General features: G+C 41.0%; 1 protein-coding gene across 1 annotated transcript; it reads left to right on the forward strand.

Annotated features, from left to right (window-relative positions):
• The first annotated feature begins 3256 nt into the window (after nt 1-3256).
• ak4 (adenylate kinase 4) lies at nt 3257-10246 on the forward strand. Its single transcript, XM_035176032.2, has 5 exons — nt 3257-3885; nt 4594-4713; nt 7333-7505; nt 7878-7996; nt 8471-10246. The coding sequence occupies exons 1-5, from the start codon at nt 3744-3746 to the stop codon at nt 8595-8597; spliced, it is 681 nt and encodes a 226-aa protein (XP_035031923.1). The 5' UTR covers nt 3257-3743; the 3' UTR covers nt 8598-10246.
• Nucleotides 10247-14405: the final 4159 nt, after the last annotated feature.

Below are 14405 nucleotides of genomic sequence, written 5' to 3' on the forward strand. Positions count from 1 at the left end.
CAGGCTCCAATAATCCTTATTTTCTGATTTTCCTTGATACTATATTCTTCTCTTAGTGTAAAAAAAAAAAGCTATATAAAGTGAAAGTGGCTCAGCAGTAAGTATTGGAGGATAGAACAAGCTCCTACGTGCACGTGCATGTAAACCAGGACATTGTTAAGGGATCTTAGCAACTTATTTACTCTGATTTATTTATTCCATTTGCCCATATATGGTGAAAATAATTTTTAAAGTCGTTATATTGTACAACTAAGAGTAGATGTACATGGATGTTGCAAAAAAAACTGTGACCACTTGTCTAATGCTCTTAAATTCATTAGACATAGAATGTAAATGTTGAATAAATAATTGATATAGACAATTTGTTTGGATTAATCAATTAGCTTTTTAAGTTTATAAATTTGAAATATAGTAAAAAGGATATTTAATCAAGTGTTATTATCAATCAAAAGCAGCAAACCCTGACATTTGAGGAGCTGTAATATGAAAATATTTTGCATTTTGGCCATAAAGCGATTATTCCGATCTCAGAATGAATCTTCTGTTTGTCGACTCATCAATCATTGGACCAGGCTAACCATTGCAGCTGTAACTGTAACTGAGCATCCTTTAAAAAAAATGTATTTATTGATATATGTATTTATTTTTCTATATTTTTGTCTGTTTAAAGTAATTTATATGTATAGGCTACTATTCTTATTGTCACCCTTTATTGGTATTTTGTAACTTATATAATTACGTCTATTTCAGTCCTTATACTAATGCACAAATACAGTTTACTGTTCCGTACACCGCACTTAACTCAAGTACATTTCCCTAGAGACAAAATTTCCCTGGTGGAAAGTGTATATTATGTACTTATTCTCTGAATTTTAATTAAATTTTCTATTTTTATTTTATTGCCTTATTTATTCTCTGGTCTACCTCATTCTGAATATGTGCTGCTGTAACAAGTGAATCGTATATTATCTAATCGTATTTTATCTAATCGTATTTTATCTCATCAACTTTACCGTACTACACTTTACTTCTGTGATCGAAGCAGGAGCCGATTGCTGGAAATTGGTTTTGTCTCCTCGATAAATTAGAGATAAAAATTCAAATTGCTTGCTTCCATGATGTCATACAATAAAATAAGAAATATATATTTAAAAATTATATATTTTAATACATTTCGATTTGCTGCCTGTCTGCAACACTGATTTTACCTGAATTTCAATTCTATTTCACTGAATTTGTAAAAATGTATTTAAAATAATTCCTTTTACAGTTCTTTGAAATGAATAGTCTTTAAATAATTGTGATCCTTAATCTGTTATATTTTGCCGCCCTTGCATAAAGCACTTTGTAACTTAGATTCTTAAAAGCACTCTATAAATAGAGTCAAATAAAGTTATTATTTATTTACTACTCTGCAGATGAAAATGGCTCGCTCTCTAATTGGTAAAATATTGAAACACACAAAAAAAAAAGGAGCTCCATATTTGCACCTTCACCTCTTTTCCTGATGGAGGAAAACTACTGTTTTTCTTTTTTACTTTCTGTAAATTATTCATACCAACCACAGGCCGAGTGACGTCGGACTTGTTATGATCCTGCTCGTTGCCTTCCCCCCCACCCTCCTCGGCGCGTGCACCCTCTCGAGCAGTCAGGTCGCGTCGCCGGTGACGTCAAGGCTCCTCCTCCTCGCCCCGCCCCTCCGCACTTCTTGTAAACAACTCCATTAGCTTGCACAGAGGCTCTGTCCAAAAAAAAATGTTCATGTCAGACGTGCACGGAAAAAAACAAACAAGTGCGACATGTGCAACAACTAAACAGCGACGTGCACGAACACACTGAGAGAGGGGGGGGGGGGCTGCAATCGTGCTGCGTTTACTGACATGTATAAAAACACACACACCAAAAAAAGAAGCAGGATCCTGTTACATAAACCTTGCATGTAAATAACTGGTAAATAACTGGTCGAAGGAAAACACAGGAACACCCAGTAATGATCCAAACTGGGGCCATCAGACGCCACACACGCGCCGTGCTCGCGCTTGTTGCCGTCCCTCCCCCTTGCAAATAAACAAAAGTTGCCCGAGTGTAAACAACCGCGTTACTTACGTCACGTCACAACAACATGCATGTGCGCACTTTTTTAAAAAAAATAAAATAAAATCGCATTGTTCGCGTTGTGCAGCCAAACGTTGACGCCCAGCATTGCGCACACACCCCTTTTTTTTCCCTGGGCAAAAACAAACAGCGCGCCCGTGCAGGAGCCAAATAATAAAAAATCACGCATTCTTCATAAGAGCAAGTCTGCGTGAAATGTACAACAGCCACGGAGCCCACTTACCCACAGTGTCCCCCCGGTCAGCGCCCCGTGTTTACGTGAATATTTTTTAATGACGCAGCAAGACCACACGGAGCAACGTGATTGTCGCCATTTTTTGTTGTTATTGAATTCTCCCAGCAGCCATGTGACAGGAACAAAAAAATAAATAAAGATTTAAAAAAAACCAGGCCGGAGTTTAAAAAACAACAAACAAAATGAGATAGTTTGTGGAGGCCCGAGAGAAGAACGCGTCCCCCGGTGGTTTGTCCGGTGGGATCGGTCCGGAGGCTCCACGGGGCTGGAGGCTGTGCGCAGTGTTTGACAGCTCCGGGACGCAGCCGCCGCCGTGTGGCTCCGCAACAAGTCGACTCTCCGGATTCCTCTCCTGTGCGCAAGTGTTGCGCGGAATGACAGCGACTCTCTGCGCCTGCTGCCAGAAAGAGGAAGAACAAAAATAAGAAGAGGTGGGGGGGGAAACCAAAAAAGAGCAGAAGGAATAGTAACACGAGCCATGTGCAGCTCAGAGGATCCTGCTGTCAACAAGTGGTGGAATCCAACTGTACGGGCTCACAAGCGGTGACGTGACGCGCGTGTGTCTTCTCCAAACGTCGACGTCGGTAAACGCACGTACAATGTAACAGTGACTGGTGCGATCAGTGAGAAACTGAAGCACAGACATCAGCTGACACAGTCACTGACCGACCCGCCTCTTTCTCACCGCTTACAATAATAACAACAACAACAACAACAATAACAATAACAATAACAATAACAATAACAATAATAATAATAATAGATAGACAGACAGACAGAGAGAGAGAGAGAGAGAGAGAGAGAGAGAGAGAGAGATCCGTGTGCTTGTTTGTCAGTTTCCAGTCTGTAAATTAAAACCACATTGACTCACATGTACTTCACTGTAAACTCCAGTTGCGCATCAGTTGCGTCTAAAAAAAACTACAGTAACCAGTTCACCCAGCGAAGTTCGTGCAAATCGGCATCCGCATATTTTCTGGATGATGTGCGCAGAAAAATAGGGCGTTGTGGAGACTCCCTCATTCATTTGCAGAGAAAAAGTATCCGTTCCCTAAATACGTGGGCGTGCGTAATGTATCTACAAGAGGGCTGAGAGGAGAAGGAAAAAAGGAGAAGGGCGTTTTGACTTGATCCGTATCTGGAGCACTGTAGCCCCCAATGCGTGCGGAGAGCAGGCGTTGCTGCGTGCGTAAAGACCCGCAGGCACCACAGATAGGCTGGAATTTTACTTTGGCGAGGCAAGTTTATGAGCCATTTAAGTCTCTGGACCTGTTAGACCGCTCAGACCCGTACTGTTTAATTAGGAGGTGATCTGCGTCGAGCTGCTGGTCCCGAACAGGAAAAGCGAACGTCTGTGCGTCCCGGACCCTCTTGGCTGCTTTTGAGGAAAGACATGGCCAAATTATTCCGAGCTGCTATCATGGGTCCGCCGGGATCAGGCAAAGGAACGATATCCAAGAGGATTGCGCAAAGCTTCGGCCTGCTCTATCTGTCCAGTGGCCACTATTTGCGAGAGAGTATAACGGCAAAAACAGGTAAGGAACACTGCGGTGGCACCAGGAAGAGCAAAGCCTGCAGCAACAAACAAAGAAGTTGTGTTATATGTTCCATGAGAGAACTTGGCACCATCCTAATGTTTTCTTTACTTTAATACTGCTATAACTATCACAAATGTACTTTAATCAGGTCTATAAGATGGAACATTTGCAGAATGAAGCACATGATATGTCCAAAACTTCATTCTCCAGTCCAAGCCCCCAGAGCACGAGACATTTGGATGGGAGGAAACTTGATTTTTCTTTATCTGATTTCATTCTGGTGAAGACTTAACTCACCAACTAGCATTCATTTAATTCCCAGCTCATGCCAAGCTCATGTACAGTGATAATAAACCTGAGCTCAGAGCAGAGGGCTAAGTATAAACATATGTGCGTGGCAAAGTTGTGTGTTGCAGGACAACAAACCCCTTTTTCCCTTTTCATATGATAGTTTAAAGATTGTTAAATGAGTGAAATCTATATGTGTGTGTGTGTGTTTTTGTTGAGACGTTGGTGACTTGGCATGAATATTGATTTAATTACCCACAGCAGGCCTCAGGGTTTCCAGTGTGACTTTAAATAAAGTAGATTACAGAGGTCACGAGCAAGGGTTTTATGTCTTTATTTCCAGCAAGACGTCTGGTTCTTGAAGCAGGAAGCAGAACAAATATATTTACGATTGTCTGTATGTTTGTTGTGTGTCAGAGGCAGGTGTGCTGGTGAAGTCCTTTGTGGAAAGAAGCATGTTGGTGCCTGACCATGTGATGACCAGACTGATGCTGCCCAGACTGGAGGAGCTGAGCGGCCACAGCTGGTTACTGGACGGTAAGAAAAACTGTGTTTTTTGTTTTTACTCCAAACACAGCTGATAAACCAGCTTTACATACAGCAGTTGTTCTGCAGAGAGGAAATATTTTTCTTTGTTGTGCATAGTCATGCCCAGTGGTGGGAACTGCCCTATATTCTGATTGGCCAGTGTCGGTGCCACCCCCCAAAAAATGACTAATGTTAGAGGCAGGGCCTTCATTAAAGTGTTTGCATTCTGTGAAACATGGCCTCCACAGTGCTTTTACTGGAGTCTGAGGAATAACTATGTGGGAAAAATGCTCTACGTCTGTGAGTGATTAGTTCTCTGATGCACCGAGTGAGTTCCCAGCCTCCTGCTCTGGACTGTGGACACGGAGGTCAGGTCAGAGAGGGGAGATGATTCATGTCAGCAGGGTTCACCGAGTTTCTTTATCATGTGCCAGGATTTAACCCATTGACCTTTGTCTAAACATAAAAAGGTCCATGGAAAAAACAATAATAAACTTCATAATACACTCAATCTATACAGCACTTTTTAAAACAGAGTTACATGTGCTTCACAGTGACAGATCAAAAGACAGAAATAAAGTAAATAAACAGACTCGATAAAAAAGGCTTTCTTTTGGAGTACGTTTCACTTCTATAAAAGCAAACAACTTAGATAGAAATCAAGAAGGGTCTTCTTGTAGAAGTAAGTTCTGAGGTACTTATACCCACATAAATAAAGTAATAAAAACTTAATTTAAAAATATTGAAATTAAGAAAACATCTCGCATAAAATCAAGAATACATTTTTAGTAGATGTACATTCTGAGGTGCTACCATATACGTGTATATAAAATAATTAAAAAAAATTTAATAATAAAAAATTAAAATAAACTCTTAATTGCATTTTCAGAAGGGACTTAAAATATGTCACTGACTCTGTTAGCCAACTTTCCTCAACCAGGTCCTTCCAGAGCTTCAGGGCCTTGACTGTATCCCCTCTTTCCCCTTTACTTTTTAAAATATTTGGTTACATATAAAATGTCAATATATTGTCTGTTTTTATCTTAAATCTTAAATAATGATATTTTGCAATGCACGTAGAAACGTGCTGGTTGGAACATGGCTCCGTGATTAGTGGAGATCATTGTGTCTTTGTCGAAGTTAAACATTACCTACATCTTCCAGAGAGATGAAAAACACTGGTTAAACAAACTGGTAAGTGATAGACTGGTTTAAACCTTGAAACGGGACATGACCGGCAAAACAAAACAATTTAGCAAGAGGAGAGGGAACGGAAATCAAGGTTTTACACACACACACACACACACACACACACACACACACACACACACACACACACACACACACACACACACACACACACAAAACAGAAATATACTGCACCACATAGACATAATTGCCTGCTCTATCCCTCTCATGACCACTGACTGGTGCCTTCCTACGTCTTGGTAACATGATGCTCTGGTGGTTAGAGAGATTTTAACATCTCTTTTATTGATCAAACAAAGGAACATACAGAGTAACTGTCGGCTTCCACTCAAACACATAAGGAAGCAATAAACCGCAGACAAACCCAAATGCAGGCATATCAAACCATGAAGTTAAAAAGCAGTAAAATGGGACGACCTGGCCAAGGTGACCTTTAGCAAGGCACTGTCCTTGAGGTCACCTTGAGCTCAGATTATGAAAGTGGGGCAAGAGGCAAAGTCCTCTGAAAAGGATTAAATCTGAAATATAGTACATCTTTGTTTCTTTGCACTCACGGGACCCAGAGGATGAACGTAACTGACATTGTTGCTCCAAGACTTTTTCCTCTCGTGCAACCAAGGGTTTGACATATTTGTTTTTTTGGGAGGGGGAAATATCTCAACATGATGGATTGCAATGAAATTTGAGGGCAGATGTTCATGGTCCCCAGAGGGTAAACCTGTTGACCTTGACCACCATCTGCCTGGCATAGGTTGTCCCTTAGCAAGTCACTGTCAAATTGATAACACATACTTTCCAGACATGTGCGGTTCCCAGACAAGAGCTTATAACAAAGAAATAGTATTGAGGCTTGATATTCGACAGTTTAACAGTTTATTCTACATTTTAATTCAAACAACCATAAATTAACAGAAAATGCAAATAAAACCAACTATATACAGTAGAACCTGAATGAATGAATCAATTTTCAATGTTGTTGTTATATCAGTGCATATAAGCAATATCTGTGAAAGGCTGATATTAACCAATATTAGCAGCCAAACAATTTACTGTTTGGGTACTACGAGAAATCTTTAGCAGTAGTTAGTTAGTTACTTAGTAAGTTAGTTAGCATGCTAGCTAGAACTAAGGGTGACTCACCCAGGTCATGTTTATCTGAGGCCGTTGTGTTTTTCAGTAAGTTCCTCCACATGTGCCTAACCTGTTTTTATTGTATCACAAATCTGGAAACAGTTGAACTTAACTTGCTCTGGGCTCTTGATATTAGCAGAAATCTAAACAGGAAATACAGTTGGTACATCTTCCTTATGTTATGGATTAAAGAAAAAGGGACACACACACCACAGTCGTGAATGTTGTCGACAGAAACATAAAAGTAAAACCAACCTCCGACATAAACTCTACATCACGTCTGTCCAGGTTTCCCTCGGACGCTGTCGCAGGCCCGGGCCTTGAATAACTTGTGCCAGTTGGACTTGGTCATCAGCCTCAACATACCCTACGAGACGCTGAGAGAGAGACTGAGTGACCGCTGGATCCACCAGGGCAGCGGGAGAGTCTACAACATGGGCTTCAACCCGCCACGAGTGCAGGTCTCAGAAGATAGATGTTTATTTATTCTTTCAGTTTCTTCAGCCCGTGATTTGTGTTGGTGTGTGTGTAGAAATTGGGTTTTTAATTCTTGCATCAGCTGGATGAAGGTTTTAAAATCAAGAAACTTCAACCAGATGAGTGACAACATCATAACTCACTACTAACTTCCCCTACTCCTGCACAGCCTATATATTTATACTCTAATACGTATTACGTATGATCTAAAGAAATGTAAAGTTATCTTTCATAACTAAAATGTGTAATAATTACTTCTATTTCTCTTTTATTTATACGTCCCTTTTCAAAAACAAGTTTGGAAAGTGCTTTGTTTTGACTCTGTTGCACGTTGGCCCTTGTGTTGCCCTCCTCAGGGTAAGGACGACATCACTGGGGAGCCGCTGATTCAGCACGACGACGACAAACCAGAAGCTCTGATGTCCAGACTGAGACACTACAAAGATGTAGCCAAGCCCGTCATAGACTTATACAAGTGAGTGAATGTTTACTTTGCAGTGTGAACAGTCCTCAAGGAATTACATCTGCCAAGAGCATTGCACCATGGGAAGTCAAAGCCAGAAATCAAACAATGTCGTCATGAATGGGACCATTTGACTCTTAGTTTCTCCCATTTAAAAATATTTTGCTCAGCAGCGAGTTTAAAGTCTTAAACCTCTTAGAGCTGTAGTAGTGTTTTATTTTATCGCTCCACATGAAACAAGCAGAGCCCCCCGTTTCCTCTGTTGTGTATGATGAGTTACATTGTTCTCTAATGACTGAATTTAAGACTAAAATGATTATATATATAATAGTTTACATAATAAAGTTGGTAGGTTTTAATAAGAAGGGTTTAGTCCAGTAACATTACAGGAGTTTATTGCTACATTGGTGGAAATACTCTTTTTTTATTATTGAAACTATTATCAACGTGGCCACAACCTTTTTCTTCTCCTTTTTCCTCCCTCAGGTCACAGGGAATCCTGCACTCGTTTTCCGGCACAGAGACGGACCGGATTTGGCCTTACATCAACTCCCTCCTCAGCACCAAGATGCACACGCAGCCACCAGACACCTGCCAGCCCCAGATGCCCTGACAGTGCTCTGGAACAAAAGACCACAGGGAAACATCAGGAGGCCATTAGAGGAAGTGGGTGGATGTTTGCACGCGCTGGCCTCGGTGTTGGGTTTAACTCATTAGGGGTTTAGAGAAATAAATGGACCGGGACACTGATCAAAACTGTTGCCAGCCAACATGCCTGAGATTTTCAAGTTTTTCAATAATGGTTCTACATGCCAATTACCAGGAGATGAATATTTCAATATTATTGTAGTGAAATGTCAGAATTCTTCAAGGCAACATCAGAACTAATCACTTAATTAAATTGATTTGACACAAACACCAATCAAGCAGCAATTCTTCACACTTTTAATCTTTTATTTTTAATTGTGAAACACTGAATATAAAACTCAACCACAGAAAGCCGATCATGAGATCAGGCTGAATACAGACAAAAATATCATTTTGCAGTGAAACCCGTAAATTACTTTCGGAAACTGAGGAGTTTTTTATACTTAACACACCTAACAAGGTTCTTATTATAAAGTTCAGTTTATACATAGCTCTAGGTTACAGATTCATTGAGAGCAGTACTGACACTATTTTGTTTTAAATATAACCAAAATCGGACACTTTGAGTCTGTGAGCTGTATATGACGCCTACACGTCAGCTGTTACATATGCGAAACAATCCCGCAGAAGCAGTTTCTCCTTCCTTGGCTTTGTGAGTTCACTGTTTCTAGATGAGTCCATCCCTTATGTAAACAATGCACTGTGTTAACCGCTATTCTTTGCTTGTTGTGCTGGAACGCTGCAGAGTCGAATGCAGTCGTGCTCGGGCTGGTGCTGGAACCTGGTGCGGCTGAGATGAAGACCAATGCATATAATACAGAGTGTCTTCAATGTTGTTACCTTACTTTAAATATGCTATAAGGTTGCCTTGAGAGTTTGAATGTAAAGCTTGTGCTGGATTACTCAGAAATATGGGATTTATATGATTGTTAGAAGGTCATATATGTAAAGATCTTGTTTTTCAGATTATTTAAATACATCAATGAATGTTGCATTGGGAACAACTTGTAAAATGACCAGCTTTTCCAGCTTAATATTTTCACTATCAATCGTTTCAGAATTAAATAATGAGCTCCAGATCCATTATTTCAAAGTAAAAAAGCATCATGTTAGAGAAAATGCACTAAAAAATAGCACTAAATGCACTAGTCACAAAAATGCACAATCAAGACCTAGAGATTATTTTATTTTTTTCAATTCTACCTTTGTTCGTCCAGCAGTTTTGAAACTTTTAGTACATTTTATCACATCAAATCATTTTGAATCGTTTGATATTATTTTCCTTTATGTGTGGTCCGAGGATTGTGGGTCTTGTGTGTGTTACAGATTGTAAAGGCAAGTTTTGTGTTGACTTGACCGAAGTAGTTTATATTTGTTGCTTTGGTGACAAGCGGACAAATTATGCCTGTGCATATTAACTTGTCCTTACTCGTCTTGGTGTCTTCAGCAGCAAAAGTCTGTAGATGATCATTCGATGAGTGTGTATGAAGAGTGTGTCGAGTGCGTGACCACACCCCACAGCTGTTGTGTAACCCCTCTGTGGATTTCTCCCTTTTTTCTATCCAGCAGTCCCAACATGTCACAGTCCAAGAACAATTAAACTATTTTCTCATGGCTGCTTTGTCACTTTGTCTTTCTGTTGTTGTGATGTGACCTAGTGGAACCTGTTGTGCATACAGTACAAACACCTGTATTGTTTCTCAGCCTGTCTCGTGCTTTGTGTCAGACAATTCAGCCCAATTTGATTATAATGGGTGCACACACTGACATTTGTTTCTCAGTTCAAGTGTAAAAGAAAGAAAGAAAGAAAGAAAGAAATGTTAGTGCAGTATACAAACGCAAACAATATGCTGTGACCAAAATCTATCTATCTATCTATCTATCTATCTATCTATCTATCTATCTATCTATCTATCTATCTATCTATCTATCTATCTATCTATCTATCTATCTTTCCATCTATCTATCCAACTCTCTTTCTTTCTTGCTTTCCAGCGATCATGAAAAAGTAACGCTGCCCCTCCCTTCTTTGCTCCTCGATCTTTCATATCAGGAAAAACAGGAATCGGCAGAACATATGCAAACTTGCATTGACTCACAGGCTATAAGTAATACACCCACACCCACACACAGGACATAAGAATGCTGTGTGTGTGTGTGTGTGTGTGTGTGTGTGTGTGTGTGTGTGTGTGTGTGTGTGTGTGTGTGTGTGTGTGTGTGTGTGTCTCCTCCTTTTCTCCTCTAATCCTCTCAACTCCCTGCTCCCCTGTGACAGATTACACCCTCGTCAGCTGTGTTTACATCTGACACAGGGTGGAGGGCTGTTTTGTCTTTTGCATGAACCTTGATGATCATTATTGTTATATATTGTTAATATTGTTATCACCATGTGCCACAAAACCTGAAATACAGCTCGACTGGTGTTGTATTTCATGATCATTGTTTTGTTATGGGAGGAACGAGAGCTCTGCTGCCTCGTGACCTATAATGTTGAATATTGCTATAATTAATCCCCATATAATAGTTTGTGCCATATTAGTGCTGATCACCGGTTATTGATTTCTCCATTACTGCAGTTCTGTTTTGTGAGTAAAGGGTAGTGTACAAAAACTTAGTACATCTACTCAAGTACTATACTTAACATTTGAGGTACTTGTACTTTACATTAATGTCGGCATGTATGCAACTAACCCTATTTCCACTCTACTACATCTTAGAAGGAAATATTGTACTTTTTACTCCACTGCGTTTGTCTGACAGTTCTACTTCCCAGATGTCAGTGCAAACCATGTATCTCTGATTGTTTGTGATAAACTGAAGGATGAACGGCTCCTCTCTGTGTTGAGAAAATTGGAAATCAAAAGCCTCTTGCATCAGCTGAAAATTCTGAGCTTGTGAAAAGTTCACTTTTTAGAGATACATGGCAGATCCATCGAGACATACGATATATGTGCAGGGCTGTCTTGAGTTTCTTCTGGATGTTTGGCCTCTTTGGTTCTAGCTGATTAGTGGGTTATTACCTGCAAGACCCACAGAGGTTACATGCACGGTACCCCCTACCCTGTGTGTGTGTGTGTGTGTGTGTGTGTGTGTGTGTGTGTGTGTGTGTGTGTGTGTGTGTGTGTGTGTGTGTGTGTGTGTGTGTTTGGGGGGCTGGTGGTTTATGTGACGTACTTTGTGTTACATCATTACAAGTGCTATATAAATAAAGTCTAAATGATTGATTGATTAGCAGTAAAATGTAACATGTGCTAATATTAATCCAAACATATCAGATAGAAAAGTAACTAGTAACAGAAATAGTCATTTTACTGCACCATGAGTAATTGTCATACTTTTACTTAAGGGAGGTTATGAATGCAGGACTTTTACTTGTAATATAGTATTTTTAAAATATGCAAATACTTATACTTATAGTGAGGTTTTGAATGCAGGGCTTTTATTGTGACTGAATATTTTTAAAGTGTGCAAATACTTTTACTTTACTTATTCATAATCTGAATACTTCCTCCACCACTGCCTATAGTGAATTCAAGCAGCCAGTTTCCTGTAGTCCTGTAGCAGCTGGTTTTCCTCCAGGAAGCGCTGAGCGGCGCAGTTTCCACTGCACAGATCCATGAACATCCACACCCCCTCCATCTGGCCCATTCAAGCCCATCCACATCTTCTACAGATCTACCACATCGCGGTACCTTGCTCAGTGTCGCTCTAATGCCCAAGATGTGATTGTATGATGATGCCGTAGCCCCGCGCTGCCTCTGCACTTTTACGCACGGGTTTTTTTACCGGGGGAATCCTTCCAGGACCGCGCGTCTCGTCTCGCTGGACGTTTGACGACGCGTTGACCTTTGCTCGGCAGCGAATGACAAATCAAAGGTCGGTGCGGAGGAGCCGCGGTTCAGAGCGCATCTTCACCACGGCACAGGACGGCGCACACGGGAGAATGGTAGAAAGCGCGCAGCAAGGTAAATCCACCTGCGAGATTGTATGTGTTTTACTCATCTGACAGAAAGGACGTGTTTTTGTTTTATTATAGGCCAGGCTTGTATGCGAAAAGCAGAAGGAGGAGAAGAGAGCATCGTGATGTGATGTGTGGATGTTACATAATGTCAGGCTATACCTCTGGAAATCCTCCCCACTTCCCCCCCTCACAGCGCATCTCCGCTCGGGGGGCCAGAGATGCGTTTCATCAATACGCACCGGTCCCAAGACGTAATTCTCATACACGAGACACATTAATATAAAATGATCGAACCTGTCTCTATGCTCCGGGCCTCTGTAGTGACTGGATGCGCACACGAGCATCACGACTGACTTCATTTGGTGTTTTTTTTTATAAAGGTATTATTATTTTACGCATGATTAATGGTGCATTCTGTTATTTCTACGTCATGCATTATGTTAAACGCCCCCTCATCCTTAAGATAAATGACATGAATGAGTGAGAAGGTTGCCACTCTGATTTCTGCTGGGATTTTTTTTTCTTTCTAACCAGCTGATGATGTCGGTGACGGCATTTCAGGACACCTTTAAAGGCGCATGGCACGCTCCTGTGCGCAGATCAGGTTTATGCGCCAAAACCCAAGAAGCCAAGAGGTTTATAGACGCCACAGCCTCGGTCAACACTGTGTATTTGGAATGACAGGTTTTCTTATATCATCATCATCAGCGTTATCAGAATCACCATCTTCATCTTCATCATCCTCGTCCAGGGGAAGGCTCTGGGGTTTAGAGGACAGCTCCTCTCCTGCGTTGTCCAATAGCGCTCAGCTACGTCACCACCGTCGTCACGCATGTCACGTGAGCGGATTAACACAGCTCGTGGTGGTTTCATGTTCTGATCACCAGCCACTGAGTCACATTTGGCTCCAGAGCAAGGGAGCGTCTGATCATCCATGAGAGTTCACTTCATGGAGGCATACGATAAATAGATTTATTGTTGAAATGTAGAAAAGTGGTATTTGTAATGTTTCTGTTTATGGTGCAATACAAACAGCAGGTGGACCAGGGGTTTAAGGGGCCTTTTATGGCCGAGGGCAAGGGCCTAGGGAGTAAATACAGGAATCTGCGTTTTTGTAGATTGAAAACTGGGATTCTCCAGTTTCCAGTTCCTTACGTAAAAGCCACTGGCAAGCGCTGAGTGCAGTGCAGCATGGATGTCTTGTGTTGTCCTGTGAGGTTTCTGTTTTTACTGCCCAGGACAAGAATCCTTGGATTGCAGCATCAAACGTCTGACAGACTCAGCCACAGATTCAAGTCCACCGCCCGGCAGCTGATCCAGCAGATTCCTGGATTCTGCTTTAACTCTTACGGGGGATGAGGGATAATCATTAATCCTCCGTCGATCCTTGAGGACGATGGTAAAAACCAGTGATGGTGGCGATACGGCTTTATAAGATACAAGGCCGCGGTCGGTTTCAGCAACGTTTCATAAAACTGTATAAAGGGTTAAAGGCTTTTTTTATGGATTCTTAAAGGAGAAGTAAATAACTAAATGAAATTCAAACCCTCAATATAGAATATCCAGTGTGGGTGGGACGCAGACTTGTGAACAGGTCTTTTCTTTGTTTCGTACATAATAGCAGAGCGTAAAAAAAACCTGTCTTACAGTGTCACAGATACCAGTGCAGATCACTACGGTGAGTTTCCTTCAGCTTTATAATCTGCATTTACTGTTTGTTGGGAGCCAGTCGCCCATATTTATGCAATGGTTTCCACATATCAATAAAACTAGGATCTGTAGTAAATGTTATGATATGAAATGAGACAGAAG

This window comes from Hippoglossus stenolepis, chromosome 14 (genome assembly GCF_022539355.2).
Source record: "Hippoglossus stenolepis isolate QCI-W04-F060 chromosome 14, HSTE1.2, whole genome shotgun sequence".
In the NCBI taxonomy this organism is placed as follows: Eukaryota; Metazoa; Chordata; class Actinopteri; order Pleuronectiformes; family Pleuronectidae; genus Hippoglossus; species Hippoglossus stenolepis.

Coding starts and splice junctions, on each gene's coding strand:
- ak4 (XM_035176032.2), top strand. CDS start 3,744: ATGGCCAAATTATTCCGAGCTGCTATCATGGGTCCGCCGGGATCAGGC. Junction 3,886..4,593: donor GAGTATAACGGCAAAAACAG/GTAAGGAACACT, acceptor GTTGTGTGTCAG/AGGCAGGTGTGCTGGTGAAG. Junction 7,997..8,470: donor CCCGTCATAGACTTATACAA/GTGAGTGAATGT, acceptor TTCCTCCCTCAG/GTCACAGGGAATCCTGCACT.